This window comes from Leucoraja erinacea, chromosome 12 (assembly GCF_028641065.1).
Source record: "Leucoraja erinacea ecotype New England chromosome 12, Leri_hhj_1, whole genome shotgun sequence".
In the NCBI taxonomy this organism is placed as follows: Eukaryota; Metazoa; Chordata; class Chondrichthyes; order Rajiformes; family Rajidae; genus Leucoraja; species Leucoraja erinaceus.
Genome location: NC_073388.1, coordinates 3,417,456 through 3,440,754, shown reverse-complemented (window position 1 = coordinate 3,440,754; position 23,299 = coordinate 3,417,456). Strand labels below are relative to the sequence as shown.

Below are 23,299 nucleotides of genomic sequence, written 5' to 3'. Positions count from 1 at the left end.
TGAATGACGGTGCAGGCTCGAAGGGCGGAATGGCCTACTCCTGCACCTAATTTCTATGTAACAAGGATAATGCCATCCATTAGAGTGCCTCAAGAAAGATGTTTGCTGGGAAGAACCTTGTCCTCCAGCTGACTGCCTCGTAAATCCCAGGCATTCCCGCCGCGTCTAGAATGAATAAACAGGACAATGAAGCTGGTAATTTAGCACCACCTGCCCCCGAAGGTCTAATCAGTGCTGGCGACCCCTCCCTGCAAATAACCCAGAGAAGTGAGAGGGCGCTAGAAGGGCCGGCGCGAAGACGCGGCTTAATTCAAAGATACATTTGCCAATGTTCTGATCTGCTGGAGGTACAGGAGGGGGGGACGAGACAGCACTCTCTCACACCGGGCCCGTCGCCCCATCAGTCATGTATACCTCTTCACCGAGTGATGCAGTGTGGAAACAGGCCCCTCGGCCCAACTTGCCCACACCGGCCAACAATGACCCAGCTACACTAGTCCCATCTGCCTGCGTTTCGTCCGTATCCCTCCAAACCTGGTCAGATCTCAAGTTTCCCTCTCCCCGGACTCTCAGGCTGAAGAAGGGTCTCCACCCGAAACGTCGCCTATCCACGTTCTCCAGAGATGCTGCCTGACCCGCCGAGTTACTCCAGCTTTTTTTTAAATCTCCCTCTCCGTTTCCAAAGTCAAAGGAGTGGAATCGCCGGGTGTGTGGTGCGTCTCTCGGACTCTGGGAGTGAATGAGTGAGTGTGAGGGGGTGTGTGACTGAGTGAGGGGGTGTGTGAGTGAGTGACTGAGTGAGGGGGTGTGTGTGAGGGTGAGTGTGTGAGTGAGTGACTGAGTGTGAGGGGGTGTGTGAGTGAGTGAGTGAGTGTGAGTAGGGGTGTGTGTGAGTGAGTGAGTGTGAGGGGGTGTGTGAGTGAGGGGGCGTGTGAGTGAGTGACTGAGTGAGGGGGCGTGTGAGTGAGTGTGGGTGTGTGTGAGGGTGCGTGTGGGTGAGTGAGTGAATGTGAGAGTGTGAGAGTGAGTGAGTGAATGAAGGATGAGTGAGTGAGAGTGAGTGAGAGTGAGAGTGAGTGAATGAGGGATGAGTGTGGGTGAGTGAGTGTGAGAGTGAGTGAGTGTGAGTGAGTGAATGAGGGATGAGTGTGGGTGAGTGAGTGTGAGTAAGTGAAAGTGAATGTGAGTGAGTATGAGTGAATGTATGTGGGTGAGTGAGGGATGTGTGAATGAGTATGTGTGACGCCACTCACCTCCTCCTTGCAAGCGGCCCGTCTCCCTCTCCCTTCCCTTCCCCTCCCCTCCCCTCCAGCACCAGATAGTTTTGGGAAGAGCATGATGCGAGTGGCGAGCGGCAAGCCCTGGCTTTGCATATTGCGCTATTTCCGGCGCACCGTGGCTGGGGTGACTGCGGGCAGCGAGCGGCCAGGCTGCCGCCAACACACTATCTATCTATCTATCCACCCACCGCCACCGACCGGACCGACCGACCCAGTGCGGCTGCAAGCGCTGGGCTCCAGCAAACCGAAGCCCCTCCCTCCCCCCCCTGCCTCCCTCCCCCCCACACACACACACACACACACACACACGGATCTGGATGTACCATCACAATCGGAGCCCTCGTTCCTTCAGACATGCTTTGAATGATCTGATCTCCCGTTTCTCCCCGGCGTGTGCTCACACCAACCCCGGGCACCCATGGCTTTGATTATGGATCCCATCAGTAAATGGTCGCCCAAGCATGTGGTGGACTGGATGAAAGGTACTTGTGTTTCGTGCATTTTAACATGGGCGTTTGGAGCCAGCCGCAGCTTTTTTTAAATTGTATTTTGCTTCGGTATGTGTTCATTTTAGCGTCGCACTTAGACTGGTGGAGGCGATGATGGGGATTGGGGGGGATCTGGTCTGGCAGAAATAGCCCAGAGTGTGAGCCAGTGAGATAGTGAGACAGATAGATACTAGCACACTGACCCGCTCTACGCCGCTGGCAGCGAGTGGATTCAGGGGGGCTCAGGGTACCACTTGTGTCTTTGCAACAACCACTGAGTGTGTGTCTTTTCAAAAACGTCTTTGGAATCGCGTTTCCCGGGGGGATAAGCTGGATGGGGCGAGGATGCGCGGTCTTCGGCAAGAGGATGCTGGTGGCGAGCGGGCTGCGCTGATGTGTTGCGGCTTGGATCCAGTACAGCTGCTTCACTGAAGCCGCGAGTGATGTGCTGCTGCCAGCCCGTGGGACACACACACACACACACACACACACACACACACACCGTCTTTCGCGTGTGTGTGACTATTCTCGGATTCCCACGGACATGTATTGTGCATTCGCGTTGTATCTCTGCCCCCCACCCCCTCTCCATCCCCCCTCCTCCCGTTCATCGTGCACCGTATTCACATCAGGCCAATGCAGCTATTGCCAAATAGGGAAGAATGCCACCTCTGAGCAGATTGATCAACTGCAATATTTCTCCCACGACTAGAGAGAGAGAGAGAGAGAGAGAGAGACGCGCTTCATGCAGCAGGCTCGCTCCAGCCCCCGTATCCGTGTTGGTGAAACGAGCAGTCCGCATACAATTCCCGCCTTGCTTTTCTGAAAGAAGCCTCCGACTTCGAGTTGGCCGGGTTTTGCCATTACACTTTAGAGATACAGCGCGGAAACAAACCTTCCGGCCCACCGAGTCCCCACCGACCAGGGATCGCCCCCACACCAGCAAGCAGTACCCTACACACACGAGGGACAATGTACACATTTTACTGAAGCCAATTCATCTACAAACCTGTGCTTCTTTGGAGTGTGTGTGTGTGTGTGGTTGGGGGGGGGGGGTTGCGGGGTAGTGGAGGGCCCGGAGCACCCGAAGAAACCCCACGCGGTCACTGGGACAACGTACAAACTCCATGCAAACAGCAGCCGGTGTCAGGATCGAACCCGGTCTCTGGCGCTGTGAGGCAGCAACTCTCGCTGTGCCCCATTTATTCAGTGGCTTGTCCCAGCGCCTGGGACAGTTTGCTGGAAAGGAAAGTCCGCTTCTGTGGGTGAGCGTGGGATTTCTCCGGGTGCTCCGGTTTCCTCCCACATCCCAAAGAGGTGCAAGGTTGTAAGTTAATTGGCCCTCTGTAAATTGTCCCTGGTGTGGCGGAAGCGACGAGTACAGGGCTGGTGTGAACAGGTGATCAACATTAGACCATTATCTGAATGGTGGCCGATTAGGAAAAGGGGAGATGCAACGAGACCTGGGTGTCATGGTACACCAGCCATTGAAAGTAGGCATGCAGGTGCAGCAGGCAGTGAAGAAAGCGAATGGTATGTTAGCATTTATAGCAAAAGGATTTGAGTATAGGAGCAGGGACGTTCTACTGCAGTTGTACAGGGTCTTGGTGAGACCACACCTGGAGTATTGCGTACAGTGTTGGTCTCCTAATCAGAGGAAATACGCTCTTGCCATAGAGGGAGTACAGAGAAGGTTCACCAGACTGATTCCTGGGATGTCAGGACTCGTATGAAGAAAGACTGGATAGACTCGGTTTGTACTCGCTAGAATTTAGAAGATTGAGGGGGGATCTTATAGAAACTTACACAATTCTTAAGGGGTTGGACAGGCTAGATGCAGGAAGATTGTTCCCGATGTTGGGGAAGTCCAGAACAACGGGTCACAGTTTAAGGATAAGGGGGAAGTCTTTTAGGACCGAGATGAGAATTTTTTTTTTCACACAGAGAGTGGTGAATCTGTGGAATTCTTTGCCACAGAAAGTAGTTGAGGCCAGTTCATTGGCTATATTTAAGAGGGAGTTAGATGTGGCTAAAGGGATCAGGGGGTATGGAGAGAAGGCAGGTACAGGATACTGAGTTGCATGATCAGCCATGATCATATTGAAGGGCCGAATGGCCTACTCCTACACCTATTTTCTATGTTTCTATGACCTGGTGGGCCGAAGGGCCTTATCCCCGTGTCTGAAGAAGGCACCCATTCCTTCCCTCCAGGGATGCTGCCTGTCCCGCTGAGTTACTCCAGCATTTTGTGTCTAATCGTCGGCCTTGTTTCCGCGCTGTATCTCTAAAACCTCTGGCCTTCTCCCTCTGTCCGGGAATTGGACGGAGGCCAAAAACTCTGCAGTAACTGATATGTCACCAGCATAGAGAGTACTGTCTAAAAATCTTCATTCCCCGTCAACCTTCCCGATCGATAAACCGTCCCTATCACAGAGCTCCCGCAAACTCATTTCCCGGTTCCCACTTCACTGAAACCCAAAGAATATTTCAGCCATCCGCTGCACTGTAAAATGTCATCTTCGTAATGTAATAAAGCCTGCCAATCATCATTGTAGGCTTTGTAGGTCAGGTGTAATCAATTCCCCACCGAGTCCCCACTGTAATATATTCTCCCGTGTACGGTACATGGTTTAAACTTGCTGCCTTGCGAACCCGTAAAGCGACTCAGTGTGAAGGCAATATCGAGGGAGGAGGGCGTATCGTTCATTTACATGTGGTGTTTCCCATTCATGTTTCGTCTGATTTTTCTTTTTGTAACATGTAATAGCGCGGCTGATGATTCATTCACACAGTGTTCATCCACGTTGAAAGAGTCTCCTTTGGCACAGCAAGGGAGTGTAGCCCGAGGACTGCGTCGGCTGTGCAAACGCACAGGATGCATGCGCCGAGGGCCCTTCTTCAGACTGAGAGTCAGGAAAGAGGGAGGCACAGAGATAAAGGAAGGGCAAGGTGCGAAAACGACAGATCAAAGCAGACGATGTACAAGGAGATGTAAACCAGCATCTGCAGTTCCTTCCTACCTCTTACCTGCCACGCTTTGTCCTGTCTCTCCTCTCTCCCAGCTCAAAACCCCAATCAAAGCAGACGACTTCACCCCCATCCCCATCCCCATCCCCAGTTCCTTCCTACCCATCCCCATCGCTTTGTCCCCCCTCCCTCTCTCCCACTACACCACCCCCCCCACCCCCACCCCCACCCCACCCCTACTCCACCCCCACCCCCATCCCCACTCCACCCCCCCTCCCCCCACCCCCCACCACCCCCCCCCTCCCCCCCCCCCCACCCCACGCCCACCCCCATCGCCCACCCCATCCCCCATCCCCATCCCCATCACCATCACCATCCCCCCCACCCCCCCCCACGCCCACCCCTTACAATTAGTCTGAAGAAGGCTTCCGACCCGAAACGTCACTTGTCCACGTTCTTCAGAGATGCATAAGTAGACATAAGTATTCAAGAGAGAGTTAGATTTAGCTCTTAGGGCTAAGGGAATCAAGGGATATGGGGGGAAAAGCAGGAACGGGGTACTGATTGTGGATGATCAGCCATGATCATATTGAATGGCGGTGCAGACTCGAAGGGTCGAATGGCCTACTCCTGTACCTGTTTTCTATGCTTCTACGTCTATGTTCATATAAGGGAAGATTTAGGCCATTCGGCCCATCGAATGTGCTCCGCCATTCGATCATGGCTGATCTACTGTTCCCTCTCAACCCCATTCTCCTGCCTTCTCCCCGTAACAAACACAAAGCCATTTCTCACTTTAAAGCATTTAATCTCGAATTGATTGTGTTACTGTTGCCATTGGTGTTGGCTTTTTTCATCATATTGCTGAGAACTATATTCTGCACTCTATATTCTCATTTGCTCTATCTATTGTACACGAGTTTGGCTTGATTGTATTTATGTGTAGGATGTTTGGAGGGCAAGCAGAACTACGCTTTTCACTGCACCTCGGTAGACAATAATAAATCGAAACGGAAAATATTCTTAATGGTACTTAGACTCGTAAACACGCTGTAACATGAGAGACACATAAATACAATCAAGCCAAACTCATGCCCACCAAGGATGCTGCCTGGCCCGCTCCACAGATGCTGCCTGACCCGCTCCAGAGATGCTGCCTGACCCGCTCCAGAGATGCTGCCTGACCCGCTCCACAGATGCTGCCTGGCCCGCTCCACAGATGCTGCCTGACCCGCTCCACAGATGCTGCCTGGCCCGCTCTAGAGAGCCCCCCCCCCCCCCCCTCCCACCCACCCATAGCGATCGATGCGAAACATTCTCAGGTACGAGCTGTGGGGGAACTAGATGGACGTATCACAGTGCCCACAGCTCTGTGGACACAGGGGAGTTGCAGGGAACTCGCGTAGAGCACAGAGTGCTGGAGTAATGCCCCTGTCCCACTTAGGAAACCAGAACAGAAACCTCTGGAGACTTTGCGCCCCACCCAAGGTTTCCGTGCGGTTCCCGGAGGTTTTTGTCAGTCTCCCTTCCTGCTTCCACTACCTGCAACCTCCGGCAACCACCTGCAACCTCCGGGAACCGCACGGAAACTTTGGGTGGGGCACAAAGTCTCCAGAGGTTTCCGTTCAGGTTTCCTAAGTGGGACAGGGGCATTACTCAGTGGGTCAGGCAGCATCTGTGGAGCGGGCCAGGCAGCATCTGTGGAGCGGGCCAGGCAGCATCTGTGGAGCGGGTCAGGCAGCATCTCTGTAGAGCGGGCCAGGCAGCATCTGTGGAGCGGGTCAGGCAGCATCTGTGGAGCGGGTCAGGCAGCATCTGTGGAGCGGGCCAGGCAGCATCTGTGGAGCGGGCCAGGCAGCATCTGTGGAGCGGGCCAGGCAGCATCTGTAGGGTGTTAACCATGGATAGGCGCCGTTTCAGACGGGTTAAACTCAGCGATGAGCGTTGTGGTCAGACGGAGTTCGGTCACACATCAGACCTCCGTCGGGCCACTGCTGTGTAGACGTGCCGCTGATCACAGATGTCCACCACAGGACTACGCCAGCAGAGAACAAAATAAGGTATCTTTGACTTATTTCAGTTTTTGGACAGATGTAATTTGCACCCAATCTTGCAAAGAATAACTGAACATTAAATACCTTTTGGCCCCGGAGTGTTTTCGGCACTTTACTCTTTATCTCATAGTTTGTAACAATCACGCACTTTTACCTGGCATTTCATAGTCAGAGAGTCATGCAGCGCGGACACAGGCCCTTCGGCCCAATCTGTCCACACCCACCATCTACACTAGTCCCACCTGCCTGCTTTTTGGCCATATCCCTCCAAACCTATCCTATCCATGTACCAGTCTAAATGTATTTCACATTTCCCTTCATCCTGTAATTGTACACTGTGGATTGTAATCATGTCTAGTCTTTCCCACGCAACCAAATGCATTTCACTGCCCCCCCCCCCCCCCCATACACTTGACAGTCAACTAAGCAAATGGTGTTCTAGTGTGCAGGAAATAACTGCAGATGCTGGTTCAAATCGAAGGTAGACACAAAATGCTGGAGTAACTCAGCGGGACAGGCAGCATCTCTGGAGAGAAGGAATAGGCGACGTTTCAGGTCGAGACCCTTCTTCAGACTGATGTTATAGGTTCTGCCTCAAGCACCTCCTCTGGCAGCTGATTCCATGCACCCACCATACTCCTGTGCGAAAAAGTTGCCTCTCAGGGTCCTATTAAATCTTTCCTCTTTCACCTTAAACCGATGCTCTCTTGTTCTTGATTCCTCTCCTCCGGGTAAAATACTCTGTGTGCTCACCTTATTTATTCCCCTCATGATTTTATACATCTTTATATTTAGTACACTCAAGTGGGTGGCATTTGGAAGGGATATTGCACCTGTTACTTTTCATAAGATCATAAGTGATAGGAGTAGAGTTAGATAGGAGTAGAGATAGATCAGCCATGATTGAATGGTGGAGTAGACTTGATAGGCTGAATGGCCCATCAAGTCTACTCCACCATTCAATCATGGATGATCTATCTGGACAAGCCCTCCTAGGGAAGATTCCCCGTTCTCCTGACAGAAGTTTAGGGGTAATATCTCTTACTCAGAACCCCTGACACCAGTGGAAGTGGTAGGCATCTTGTTCATTTAAAAATCTAGGTTTGTCCGATGAGCAAGGGAATGGAGGGGATGAGTGTTGGGCTAAGGGGTGGAATCTTGTTGCCAATCTGGTTCCGTGCCCATCTACACTAGTGGCCCCCACCTGCCCATTCAATCATATGTTCTATGTAGCCCAACCCACAGCAGTGGAGTGGGCTTTGGGTGTCAGCCCCATGAAGATAGGCCCACAAATGTTATGTGCTCACAGAGGGTAATGTCCAGGATAGGCACAAAACGGAGTAATGCCAGGCGGCACAGCGGTAGAGTTGCTGCCTTACAGCGGCAGAGACCAGGGTTCCTTCTCTAGGGAATTCCCCTCTCCAGGTATACAACCTTACACTCACCTTTACCCTTCACCCTTCACAGTAGTTTTTGAAGCATGAATGGTTGATATTTTGGTGGCGATTGCAGAAATACAAATACAAAATACCACACTCAGCAAAATCAATAACCCCACTCTCACCATCGACAGCACCACTGTCTCCCCATCTCCCCAGGCCCGCAACCTTGACGTGATCTTTGATTCCACCCTCTCCCTTGAGCCTCACATCCTCCATGCCATTAAAACCTCCTTCTTTCATCTCCGCAACATCGCCAAACTCAGACCCTCTCTCACACCTCCCACTGCTGAAAGACTCATCCATGCCTTCATCTCCTCCCGACTGGACTATTGCAACTCACTTCTCCTTGGCATCGGCTCCACCTACATCAACCGACTCCAACTGGTCCAGAACGCAGCCGCCCGACTCATCACCCACACCAAATCCTGGCATCACATCACTCCAGTCCTCGAACAACTTCACTGGCTTCTCATCTCCCACCGGATCACCTACAAAATCCTGATCCTCACCTACAAAGCCCTCCACCATCTGGCCCCCCCATGTCTCACTGACCTCCTCTCCCCCTACCAACCCTCACGGTCCCTCAGATCCACATCAGCTGGTCTCCTCTCCATCCACAAGTCCAACCTCAGCAGTTTTGGGGACAGAGCCTTCTCCAGGGCAGCTCCCAGGCTCTGGAACTCCCTCCCCCAACTGATCCGCAATTCCGTGTCCCTCACCATCTTCCAGTCCCGCCTCAAGACCCATCTCTTCACCTCTGCCTATCCTTAGCCCCACGTCTCCCTCTCTTTTCATCTGTGCATTAATTGCCTCGTATTATGTTTTGAATTGAATTCTGTCTTTACTTTGTGTACTAGTCATGTCTCTACTATTTATTTAATTCCCCTTACATGTTTTTTCCTCTACCTGCTAAATATTTGTAAGGTGTCCTTGAGACTCTTGAAAGGCGCCCATAAATAAAATTTATTATTATTATATTATACCCGAAAATTATGGTGGGCACAGTGGCGCAGCTGGTAGAGCCGCTGCCTCATAGCACCAGTGACCTGGCTTGATTCTCACCTTGGGTGCTGTCTGTGTGGAGTTTGCACGTTCTCCCTGTGACCGTGTGCGTTTCCTTCAGATGCTCTGGTTTCCCAAAGATGTGCAGGTTTGTAGGTTAATTGCTACAATCTGTAAATTGTTCCGAGTGATTTGGGGCAATATTGGTGGATGAGAAAATGGGATAATATTGGACGATACCAGTTAATTAGCTAATTGGTTAATTGGCTTAATAGCTTTTGGTAAATTATCTCTAATGTGTGGGATATAACTAGTGCGTGGGTGATCATTGGTCAGTGCGAACACGGTGGGCCGAAGGGCATGTTTCCATTCTGTACCTTTAAATAAAATTAAACCAAACTAGTGTGATCAATGATCAGTGTGGACTCGATGGGCTAGTTTGCATGCTGTGCCTTTAAACTAAACCACATTTGATAATGCATTAAATCATTGACTTGCAAACGTTTCTGCATTTGTCAGGAAAATAGGTCCAAAAAAATGAAATATTTGTCAGGTAGAAAATTCATAATGTCCATCATTTTTAGATAAGAATTTAGATACTTGTTGAATTTGGTTCTGGTTGTTTTCCATGGTTTGAGTTTCATGCAAAGTATATTTTTTGTTGTAGCTTTGGGGGAGTGAATGGCATTTCATCGCCACCGTTTACTACATTGCCAAGGCTATCCAGTGTGCTACAAGATGTGATCTATGGCCAACCAGGATGCAGCAATATAGTAACTTGTGATCAAAGACTTCTTGATGCCATGCCTCCAAGCCAATAAGCAGAGGTGCAAAAATGAGATGTTTAGGAAGGAACTGCAGATGCTGGAAAATCAAAAGTAGACACAAATGCTGGAGAAACTCAACGGGTGCAGCAGCATCTATGGAGCAAAGGAAATAGGCAATGTTTTGGGCCTGAAGAAGGGTTTCAGTCCGAAACGTTGCCTATTTCCTTCGCTCCATAGATGCTGCTGCACCCGTTGAGTTTCTCCAGCATTTTTGTCTACCTGCAAAAATGAGATGGTCAGATTGTGACAATTGATTTGCATTATGACCTTATCATTTTGCCAATAATGGGGATTGGCCAGTTGGAGATTTCTGACGTTTATTGGGTTGTGTGAAAATGGACGTGAAAACTTCAAAACGGAGGATATTATGATACATTAGAATTGATTTTAGTAACCGTGCCTGTGTCTAATTTTACAGTATGTTGTGCTTTGAAAAATTAACTTCCTGTGAACTATTTTATCAATAACCCCTTCCTAGAAGGGTGTTTTATGTCTCATTTTAATCGGACAACCAAGTACCACCTTTGACTGACTGAATTAATTGTAACATACAGCATATAAACAAGTCCTTCAGCCCGTCGAATCCACGCTGACTGCTGATCAGCCATGATCACAATGAATGGCGGTGCTGGCTTGAAGGGCTGAATGGCCTCTTCCTGCACCTATTTTCTATGTTTCTATGATCACCCCTTCACTCTGGTTCTATGTGAACCCCCTTTCTCAGCCCTACACACCAGGGCTACTTTTACAGAGGGCCAATTAACCTACAAACCCAAACGTCTTTGGGATGTGGGAGGAAACCAGAGCACCTGGAGGAAACCCACCCAGTCTTGGGGAGAACTTACAAACTCTACACAACAGCACCCAGGGTTAGGATTGAACCCGGGTCAATAAGCATATGTAGTTGAGGATGAATGGGATCAATGCCATTGAAGAAACTGATGAAGAATATAACGGGGAGATGCAGGAGGAGATCGTTGAATACTCATCCAGTAACTGTATGGCATATCCTTTCCCTCGGTTCCATTTTCCGTCTGATCTCAATGTCCTATGATTCTCTCTCTGTTCAACAATGAACCTGTTTCAGCTTTGAACATACTTAACAACTAGGCGTCAATAGCTCTCTATGGCAGAGAATTTCAAGGGCTTTCATCCTCTGCACAACGAACGGTCTTATTTCACTCTTAAATGGCTGACCCCTTATCCTCAAACTAGGCCCCCCCTTTTACCAGAGGAACCAGGGAATCCATCTGGGACTGAAGGAGGGTCCCGACTCGAAACGTGACCTACCCATGTTCTCCAGAGATGCTGCCTGACCCGCGGAGTTACTCCAGCACTTTCCGTCGCTCCCAGGGAATCTATGACCTGGTGACCCTAAAGCAAATATAACATCACAGAGGATAGACAGCAAGCACATGGCAGTCCTAATGTGATATTATCAATGCCCTGTACAATCTCAGCTACACTTCATTAGTTTGTATAGGGTGATTTCACCAATGGTCAAATGAGCGTAGATCCCCCCTCACGCGACCGAAAATTTTAACTGGAGGACATATGTCAGTTCGGTACATGTTAGTGAATGGGGAAACATGCACTTTCCCACCCGTTAAAAACATGGAAAACGGACGATTTTTTAGCTGAAATTTTCTGTGCTTGTCGGGGTGACCATGAAGCACAGCGACCTAAATTTTCAGGCAAAAAAAAAGATAGAAAGTAAGGTAATTACAAGAGGGAACTGAAGGTAGAAAACAGCGGAAGTGAACAGCCGACAGTTGCAGTGGAGATTTAAAGATCCAAAATATCGGGAATTATCGCGTTTGCTCGCTGAATTTCATCAAAAGTAAGTTAATAATTCCAAGGATAGTGATCGACTTCAGGAAGCGAAGTGGCACACGCACCCCAGTTTGCATTGACATTGCCAAAGTAGAGATGGTTGGTTGAAAACTTCAAGTCAATATCACCAGCAACTTCTCCTGGACCACCCATATTGACATAATGTCCAAGAAAGCCCACCAACGCCTCTACTTCCTCAGAAGGTTAGGACGTTCGGCATGTCCCCTACAACTCTCACCAACATCTACAGATGCGCCGTAGAAAGCATTTTATCGGGATGCAACACAGCTTGGTTTGGGAACAGCTCCATCCAAGACCGCAAGAAATTGCAGCAAATTGTGGACATTGCAGCCCAGACCATCACACAAAGCAACCTCCCTTCTAATGACCCCATTCACACCTCACTCTGCCTCGGCAAGGCCCCAGCAGCAGCATCATCAAGTACCAGTCGCACCCCGGCCACTCCCTCTTCTCCCTTCTCCCATCGGGCAAAAGGTATAGAAGTGTGAAAAGGCACACCTCCAGATTCAGGGACAGTTTCATGGTTGATCAATGGTTGGCATGGACACGGTGGGCCAAAGTGCTGTGTCTCTAATCTAGACAAAAATGATTTGACAAATTTAATAACAGATCCGCTTTGAAGATTAATTTTAATAGTCAAAGTAATATGTTATAAAAAGCCCTATTATTTAGATTCTGTCAACATGAAATATTTGAAAATAATTTGTTGTTAAAACTATGGTATTTAATTCATGTTAATAGATTCCCAGATACCTCACACGTCCATCAGAGCTTCACTGATGTCTAAATGTGACAGCTGCTTCCATGTTACTGAAATTCATTATATTTTCTGACAAAATGCATTACACAGCAGATCTGAAGGATGATACATTTCACCTAGCACTTTACATAACATCTCACATCTAAGGAAGTGGTTCACTGCCCATCTTTTCAAACACTATATTCACAACAAGTTAGGTAATTTTTGTGCTACCTTTAACTCTTTTAAAGTTTTAACTCCAGTTACAAATGTATTTGTCCAAAGCAGAACAGGAAAGTAACATTGTAAATAATTCGGTAAAGCAAATGATAGAGAGAAAGCAAGAATAAATAAATGTAATATTTGCAGAGTTTAGAGATGCTGCATGGAAACATGCCCTTTGGCCCACCAAGCCCGTGCCGACCAGCGATTGCCGATTCACACTAGTTCCAATTAACCTACAAACCCTCGCTTAAAGATGCAAATATTTAATTTATTTATTCTTGACATTCTTTGGTTTACCAGATAGGTATTTACATCATGTGTAGGAAAGAACAACAGATGCTGGTTTAAATCTAAGTTCGACACAAAATGCTTGAGTAACTCAGCGGGCACTGAGTTTTCACCACCTCCGACGGGATCCCACTGCTAGCTACATCTTCCCATCTACACCCCTGTCTGCTTTCGGCAGAGACCATTCCTTCCACATCTCCCTGGTCAACTCGTCCTTTCCCACCCAAACCACCCCCTCCCCATGTACTTTCCCTGCAACCGCAGGAGATGCAACATGTGTCCCTTTACCTCCCCCCCTCGACTCTGTCCAAGGACCACGACAGTCTTTTCAGGTGGGGCAGAGGTTCACTTGCATCTCCTCCAACCTCATCCACTATATCCACTGTTCCAGGTGTGGACTCCAGTATATTGGCGAGACCAAGCGCAGACTCGGCGATCGTTTCGCTGAACACCTCCGCACAGTCTGCCTAAACCTACCTGATCTCCCGGTTGCTCAGCACTTTAACTCCCTCTCCCATTCCAACACTGACCTTTCTGCCTTGAGTCTCCTCCATTGTCAGAGTGAGGTTGGGGGAACAGCACTTCATATTTCGCTTGGGTAACTTACACCCCAGCGGTATGAACATTGACTTCTCTAACTTCAAGTAGCCCTTGCATTCCCTCTCTCTCCATCCCTTCCCAGTTCTCCAACGAGTCTTGCTGTCTCCAACTACATTTTATCTCTGTCCCGCCTACTCCCCAGACATCAGTCTGAAGAAGGGTCTCGACCAGAAACATCACCCATTCCTTCTCTCCAGAACTGCTGCCTGTCCGCTGAGTTACTCCAGCATTTTATGTCTATCTAGGTATTTACATTGTATCTTTACTGCATCTACTTTGCAAAATGAATCAGTAACTCAAGTTGAAAGAAACATAATTGGACCAGTGTTGGTACCACTGTGATAACCCCTTAGAATGACAGGAAGGTGCCATTTAGCCCATCAGAAAAGTAATGTTAAGATCATATTTTTAATCTAATGAATCTCTAATTTTTCAAGTCTTTGAGACAACGAGTTCCTTATTTTCTTTAGCCTCCAAGTTGAATGAAAAGACCACCAATTCATCTTATATGAGTTATTTTAAACGGATTCTCATGCATTTAAAATAATTCATAAAAACTTTATATAGCATCCCATGGCCTACAGCGGAAGTGAACAGCAGACATTTGCCGTGGAGATTTAAAGATCCAAAATATCGGGAATTATCGCGTTTGCTCGCTGAATTTCATCAAAAGTAAGGCATTATTAACTTACTTTTGATGAAATTCAGCGAGCAAACGCGATAATTCCCGATATTTTGGATCTTTAAATCTCCACGGCAAATGTCTGCTGTTCACTTCCGCTGTTTTTCCACCTTCAGTTCCCTCTTGTAATTACCTTACTTTCTATCTTTTTTTTGCCTGAAAATTTAGGTCGCTGTGCTTCACGGTCACCCCGACTAGCACAGAAAATTTCAGCTCAAATATCGGCCGTTTTCCATGTTTTTAACGGGTGGGAAAGTGTGTGTTTTCCCATTCACTAACATGTACCGATGTATAACATGTACTCCAGTTGAGATTTTCGGTCACGTGGGTGCGGATCTACGCTCCAGTGACCTTTCGTGAAATCACCTTATAGAAATGCTGAGCTCCATGCAGCCCAACTAGAAACAGACCAACAGTTACAAAACACACACATTAACTGTTAAACCTCTTGCCACTTCACCATTTCCAAATCTAGTTAGTTTAGTTTAGTTTATTGTCAGGTGTACCTAGGTACAGTGAAAAGCTTTTGTTGCATGCTAACCAGTCAGCGGAAAGACAATACATGATTACAATCGAGCCGTCCACAGTGTATAGATACATGATAAAGGGGATAACGTTAATAATGTTTAGTGCAAGATAAAATATAGTAAAGTCCAATGAATTATAGTCCAAGGGTCTCCAATGAGGTAGATAGTAGTTCAGGACCGCTCTCTAGTTGTGGTGGGATGATTCAGTTGTCTGATAACAGCTGGGAAGAAACTGTCCCTGAATCTGGATACATTTCAATTACATCACACTTCTGTACCTCTTGCCTGATTGGAGAGGGGAGAAGAGGGAGTGGCCCGGGTGAGACTGGTCCTTCATGATGCTGCCCGCCTTGCCGAGGCAGCGTGAGGTGTAAATGGAGTCAATGGAAGGAAGGTTGGCTTGTGTGATAGTCTGGGCTGCAATGTCCACAATTCGCTGCAATTTCTTGCGGTCTTGGATGGAGCTGTTCCCAAACCAAGCTGTGACCCATCCTGATAAAATGCTTCTAAATTGCCACCCTTGCCAGGATTTCATTGGCTTTTACACTTCTGACTATTTTCCCAAGTGAGACCCTGTCAAAAATCCTGACAAAACTTCAGTGGACATTTTCCAAACATGTCATTTCATTAATCTCTTTGATACATTCTCAAAAGAAATGTAACGACAACAACTCCATTCTGACTGGTTTTGGTTATTTATGTCCTTCTCATCAAAGTTTAGAACTGCTCGTGCAAATGTTCCCATTCATTTTTTTAATCACCAAGGCTTAATTAATTATCCTATAAATACCCGGACTATCACTTCCTCTTTAATGAATTAACATTGTCAGCAGTTTTTTTCTTTTCTGGTCCCACCTATTTCCTGCTATTTCCTCTCTTGCTTCTTGTTATAGACTGGAATACATTTCATCCAGGGCTGAAGATTTATCAGAGCAAAAGAATGTGAGAAATCATAGCAGCGGATATAGCTTAAGATAGACATAAAATGCTGGAGCAACTCGGTGTGTCGGGCAGCATCTCTGGAGAAAAGGAATAGGTGATGTTTCAGTTTGAGACCCATCTTAAGACTGAAGTCTCCAGCCTGAAGAAGGGTCTCAGCTCGAGGCAACACCTATTCCTTCTCTCCAGAGATGCTGCTTTGTAAATAAACTCCTAAAGCTTACCCCCCTTGGTCTTGTTCAGTAAAACATTGACTCAAGCACTGGACCAACCAATCTTTATTTTTAGAATGAAAAATAAACTCTCCTATACGATATCTAACCACCGCGGGTTCGATCCTTGTCTCTGCCTGGCCAAGCCCCTCAGCCTCGTGCAAGCAGACATCCCCAAAGGTTCACGCAGTCCCAAGCGCCCTTCCAGATCTAAACCGATCTAAAATGGGGCTATCTTTTATAGGCCTACGAACCTTGAGGGGGCAAACTACTTAGGGGTGGTTCCCCTTACAATCCAATCATAAAAATCAATTACATCAATACATTATTGACAGCTTCCTAACCCAATTACAGTCTCAAACAATGTTTCTTACAGAAGCTTCTGGAAGGAAGTCAGGTTAACTAAATAATGCAACATTTACCCTGGAACACAAACAATCCAGTCAGGGCCACACTCTGGCCAATCAACAAACAACAGGGTAACTGTCTTGCAACTTTATTTACATTATTTACAATTCCTTTGCAGTACTCCAATCAAATTCATGCATTTACAATACCTTGGAGTTATTCTGCAAGTTTCTCATAGATATTAACAACTGCAAAGATACTTGGACCCAAAGGTCCTCCACTATAGGATCTTTGCTTGGACCTTCTTTATCTGAGGTATTGATCTGGGACCTAGACTTCCGGGCACCAGCCAGCAGCCTGTGGCTTCTTATACCGCAAGGGCTAACAGGCCCTGTAAATACAGGAATCCTCTGCATTATTGTGGATCTATTTTGGCCAGGATTTACAGTCTGACCCGCTGAGTTACTCCAGCTATTTGTGCCTATCCTCAGTTTAAAGCAGTATCTGCAGCTCCTTGCGACACAGAGGATACAGCCCCTCAGCACCATACTGGCTGATCCTTTGCATTGCCCACTTTCTTGCCCAATCTCTTGATATTTCTTTGTACTCTACAGGGAGCAGTCTCAGCAACTAATCATTCATAGTTTTCTGAGGTAAAGAATTACGAAAGTTTACCATGCTCGGTCGAGAGACATTTCCCCTCATCTCAGTCATAAGTGACTGACCCCTTATTCTTTCAGAAACAGACTGTCATCACCTCCCCTATCAATGACTCCAGGATCCAGTAGGTGCTCATTAAATCACCTCTCATTCTGATGAACGCCAAGGAATATTGATGCCACAGACAGACGTGGAGCCAAACCCATTGGGTATTTTCAAAGCGGGATTGATTAGTAGGGACATTACAGGATATGGGGAGAAGGCTGTATAATGTGGTTGACGAGAACAGTAGATAAGCCATGATTGAATGGTGGAGCAGATCCGATGGACTGAATGGCCTAAATTCTCCTCCTATGTCTTACAATCTTATGATATTGACCAATCTTACCCGATCTCTCCATCAAAAAACACTCTCATTCCCAGCAATGTGGTGTGCTGTGGTGCACAAGTATTTCATTCGGAGATAAAATTAATATATAAATATAATATATAATACGGAGATCAAAATTACACACAGCATGGCACAATAATGGATAGAAAAATCAAACAAACTGAAACAAAAACAGAACTCAGCCAGTCACGCAGCACACGTGGAAAGAGAAATTACAAAAAACAGGGTCTTGGTGAGACACACCTGGAGTATTGCGTACAGTTTTGGTCTCCTGATCTGAGGAAAGACATTCTTGCCATAGAGGGAGTAAAGAGAAGGTTCACCAGACTGATTCCTGGGATGTCAGGACCTTCATATGACGAAAGACTGGATAGACTCGGCTTGTACTCGCTAGAATTTAGAAGATTGAGGGGGGATCTTATAGAAACTTACAAAATTCTTAAGGGGTTGAACAGGCTAGATGCAGGAAGATTGTTCCCGATGTTGGGGAAGTCCAGAACAAGGGGTCACAGTTTAAGGATAAGGGGGAAATCTTTTAGGACCGAGATAAGACAGAGAGTGGTGTATTTTTTCACACTGAGAGTGGTGAATCTCTGGAATTCTCTGCCACAGAAGGTAGTTGAGGCCCAGTTCATTGGCTATATTTAAGAGGGAGTTAGATGTGGCCCTTGTGGCTAAAGGGATCAGGGGGTATGGAGAGAAGGCAGGTACGGGATACTGAGTTGGATGATCAGCCATGATCATATTGAATGGCGGTGCAGGCTCAAAGGGCCAAATGGTCCACTCCTGCACCTATTTTCTATGTCTATGTTTGTACTTGAGGTTTTGCATTCTTCTAATTGAGTCCACACACAAGATTAGACGTTGCTCAGCCAGAGCTGAACGCACGTCTCGGCATCTGCACACAATGGTGTCTGTCTTGTCGTTTCTTGTGCCTCTTGTGCGTGGTGATGGAAAGATTGGTGGAGACAGGGTCGTGACGTGAACGTTCTTTCCTTGACCCCAGGTTTTGCATCAAAAACCCTTCATCAGTTCTCCACATGTTGGTCTCGCCAATACATACAAATACTCTCAACCCTTGCAGGGTAAATTGCGCTTTCCGTTGGAACCGCAAGAAATGCAACACCTGTCCCTTCACCTCCCCCCTCGACTCCATTCAAGGACCCAATCAATCGTTCCAGTTGCGACAAAGGTTCACCTGCATCTCCTCCAACCTCATCTACTACATCCGCTGCTCTAGATGTCAGCTGATTAACATCGGGGAGACTAAGCGTAGGTTGGGCGATCGTTTCGCCGAACACCTCCGCTCAGTCCGCAATAACCAACCTGACCTCCCGGTGGCTCAGCACTTCAACTCCCCCTCCCATTCCCAATCCGACCTCTCTGTCCTGGGTCTCTTCCATTGCCAGAGTGAGCAACAGCGGAAATTGGAGGAACAGCACCTCATATTCCGCCTGGGTTGCTTGCGTCCGGATGGCATGAACATTGAATTCTCCCAATTTTGCTAGCCCTTACTGTCTCCTCCCCTTCCTTAACCCTCTAGCTGTCTCCTCCCACCCTCCTATCCGCCCGCCCTCGGGCTCCTCCTCCTCCCCTTTTCCTTCCTTCTCCCCCCCCCACCCCCCATCAGTCTGAAGAAGGGTTTCGGCCCGAAACGTCGCCTATTTCCTTCGCTCCATAAATGCTGCTGTACCCACTGAGTTTCTCCAGAAATTTTGTGTACCTAGGGTAAATTGCTTGCTGTCTTAATTGATTTATTTTCAATGTCTCAGCAAACATTTACTATTTTCTCACCATTTAAAAAAAAATATTCCAATTCTATTCCACCTACAGAGGTAATAACCTGACATTCTTTCACATTGTAACCCATTGTTACTTGCTTCTCTTCAGCAGACTTTTTGCGTTCTCTTGAAGGCTCCCACCCAGTTTTGTATTCCCTTGAAGCTTGGGATATGCTACACATTGTCTTTTCCTCGAAGACTTTCATTAAATTTCCCTGAGGAGTTGCAAACCTCACCTCTCCATGACCCAGGAGAACATTTTAAATGACAGTTCAGCATCTGCAGTTCCTTGTGCCTCGACTCTACTGGTACATTTCTGCACTGTACATTAGTATGACTGTATCATTCTATTGGTGAGCCTGAGGGTATTCTGATTGCTGCTTGTTTCATTAACAAATTCCCAGAACGATGCCAAACCCAATCCAGATTGTTCCTGCTTTTAGTTTCCAACGTACACAATTGGTTGTTATTTGTATTATGCTCAGCCAGTCTGTGGAATTCTCTGCCTCAGGGGGCGGTGGAGGCAGGTTCTCTGGATGCTTTCAAGAGCGAGCTAGATGGGGCTCTTAAAGATAGCGGAGTCAGGGGATATGGGGAGAAGGCAGGAATGGGGTACTGATTGGGGATGATCAGTCATGATCACAGTGAATGGCAGTGCTGGCTCGAAGGGCCGAATGGCCTACTCCTGCACTATTGTCTATTGCCTCATTGCATACAGAATTTGGAAAATGTCTGTGAGAACATACAGCGTAAAAGTTCTCATTTGTTCCGAGCCTTTGATAGCCTCAATTCTATCTCATTGGAGAATCAATGCGGGATAGTTATTCAATCTTTCTGTTCAGAACCAGGGGTGGCACAGAGGCACAGCCAGTAGAACTGCTGCCTCACAGCGCCAGAGACCCAGGTTCCATCCTGACTTCAGGTGTTGTCTGTGTGGAGTTTGCACGTTCTCCTTGTGACTTGGGGGTTTCCTATGTGCTCCGGATTCCCTCCACATCCCAAAGAGATGTGAGTTTATAGGTTAATTGGTCTCTGTAAAGTGACAGGCCCCTAGTGTGGAGGGAGTGGATGAGAGAGTGGGATAATGTGCAGGGTGATCAGCGTGGGCTGAGGGGCCTGTGACCATGCTGAATCTGTCACGCAATCACAAATATACCAAATAATCGTGATTTCTGTCTGCCTGTGGTTCAGTCTGTGTCTTTCCCCAACGTAAATCAATGTAATTGGGGAGTGGCTTTACTCGTTAGGAACTAGTCAGTTTCGGAAGCAGTGTTTGTGAAAAGCTCTTTAGTCTTTAGAGATACTGCATGGAAGCAGGCTCTTCGGCCCACTGTGCCCGTGCCGACCAGCGATCACCCCGTACACTAGCATTATCCTATACACGAGGGGAAATTTACAGTTTTTACAGAAGCCAAGTAACCTACAAACCTGTACCTCTTTAGAGTGTGGGATGAAACCAGAGCACCTGGAGAAAACCCATGCAGTCACAGGGAGAACGTATAAACTTCACGCAGACAGCTCCGATAGTCAGGATCGAACCGAGGTCTCTGGCACTATAAGCTAGCAACTCTACCACTGCAGCACTGCGTCGCCCTTCAATATCGGGTGTATTTTGAATAATCATTCCTTCAGTCATATAATACATATTCAAAACAAAACCAGCCATTTAATCTGCCAATCATTGAGCCATAGAGCATGGAAACAGGTCCCTCGGCCCAACTTGTCCCTGCCAACCAAGATACCCCATTACTACAGTCTGAAGAAGGGTTTCGGCCCGAAACATCGCCTATTTCCTTCGCTCCATAGATGCTGCTCCTCCCGCTGAGTTTCTCCAGCATTTTTGTGTACCCCATTACTAAAGATGGACATATAAAGCTGGAGTAACTCAGCAGGTCAGACAGCATCTCTGGAGAAAAGGAACTGGCGACGTTTTGGGTCGAGACTCTTCGATAGTCTTCAGTCTGAAGAAGGGTCTTGAGCTGAAACTTCACCTATTCCATTTCTCTGGAGATGACCTGCTGAGTTACTCCAGCTTTTTGTGTCTATCTTCAGTTGAAACCAGCATCTGCAGTTCCTTCCCACACAGCCCCATATACTGGTCCCACCTGTCCACATTTAGTCCATATCTCACTCAACCTTTCCTGTCCGTGTATCTGTCTTTTAAATCTTGATCATTTAATGTCCTTTAAGTGACGGCGTGAGCGCTGATTCCATTCAACGTTGATGTTCTGTGATGGTGGTTTTACCAACAACAGCAATGTGATGAAACCATGTGGATGTTCAGATGAATACCTATATGTTGTATATGGGAGATAACATGAAGCAAATTCAGTCACAGAGTCATACGGCATGGAAACAGGCTCTTGAGCCCAACTTGCTCATGCTGGCCAACATGTCTCACCTACACTTGTCCCACCTACCAGCGTTTGGCCCATATCCCTCCAAACCTGTCTATCCATGTCATTATCCACAAATGCTTTTGCAGGCTAATCCACAGAGTATGTGGCTCTCTGGACTGTGTCCTGCAGAAAGGATTATTCAAATCTTATGGAAAATAATGCCAGTGGCAATTTAGTTAATTTTCCCATCAAGGAAGTGATTTGCTGCCCCATCAAAGCACAGACGGTGCCGAAAGGTGTTTTGAAATACACCTCTGTTGTTTACCGCAGTTTCATCAACGGAGTTGTAGATTCCGCATTGTCGCAATGTTCCTGTTGTTGAACGGCAGTTCACGAGCCGAGCCAGACTTACAAACCATTCCAACGTGGACTGGTATTTTCCCTTTTTAGAGTGATGGGAAAATGTTCTGTGTCTAAAGTTCACGAGGACATGAGTCCAATCATCTTTCGTGCTAATGTTAAGGGCCTGTCCCACTGTACGAGCTAATTCACGAGTTCTCCCGCGTTTTCCCCTGATTCGAACTCGGAGATTGTCCGTAGCGGGTCCGTAGGAGTTCATGGATGTCTCGTAGCGGCTCGTACGAGTAAAAAGTAACAATATTTTTCATCACGGGTATTTTTTTTACTCGTGGACATTTTTCACAGTGTTGAAAAAACGTCACGAATTTACCGGATTTCCCGAGTGCCTACCGCTAGCATTACGAGCCGCTACGGGACATCCACGAACTCCTACGGACCCGCTACGGACATTCTCCGAGTTCTAATCAGGGGATTGCGCTGGGCCTCACTCTGGCAATGGAGGAGGCCCAGGACAGAAAGGCCAGATTGGGAATGGGAGGGGGAGTTGAAGTGCTGAGCCACCGGGAGATCAGGTTGGTTATTGCGGACTGAGCGGAGGTGTTGGGCGAAGCGATCGCCAAGCCTGCACTTGCTCTTGCCGATGCAGATTTATGGAATAATTGGTTATCCAGTTAACCATGTCTCGTGGACACATGGTCGTTGATAGACTTACATCTCTGAATAAAGATTTGAAAATTTCTCTTTTAAGGGTCTTTTGCTCCTATTTCTACTTTCCACTTTCCACTTATTCTTTTCTTATACACACACTTCACGTTTTTCTATTCTCTATTTTCTATTTTCCCTCTTTTTCTCTTCTCCAATTTTATTTTTTTTCCCCCCTTCTTCTTGTCTTTCTTATTTTCTTTTCAAAAACATAAAACTTGAGGTTGTACATAGAATGTATAATTACGTTGTGACATAGTTGGCACCTAAAATTAGATCCCACTGTATTGTTTTGTATTGTGCTAACTTCTAATAAAATAAACAAAAAAAATGGCCCCAAGGCCATTCAGCCCATCATACCCATGCTCATTGAAAATGAGAAGAAGGAATGGGTGACGTTTCGGGTCGAGACCCTTCATCAGACTGGTCTCAACCAGACATATTACCTATTCCTTTTCTCCAGAGATGCTATCTCATCTGTAGAGTTTCTCCAGCTCTCATCTTGAGAATCCAGATAGTTTGGCCTCCAGTTCACCAGTTGATACAGTCATATAGAAGGAATGGGTGACGTTTCGGTCAGTCTGAAGAAGGG

The 23,299-nt window shown here is 47.2% G+C and overlaps 1 protein-coding gene across 1 annotated transcript in view; it reads left to right on the top strand.

Moving 5' to 3' along the window:
• The first annotated feature begins 1,571 nt into the window (after nt 1-1,571).
• Nucleotides 1,572-23,299, top strand: part of si:ch211-26b3.4 (connector enhancer of kinase suppressor of ras 2) — a 370,819-nt gene continuing 349,091 nt past the window's right edge. Inside the window, exon 1 of the mRNA XM_055643472.1 lies at nt 1,572-1,762. Coding sequence (XP_055499447.1) covers nt 1,699-1,762 — 64 coding nt within the window. The 5' untranslated portion in view covers nt 1,572-1,698. The remainder of the gene's footprint in view (nt 1,763-23,299) is intronic.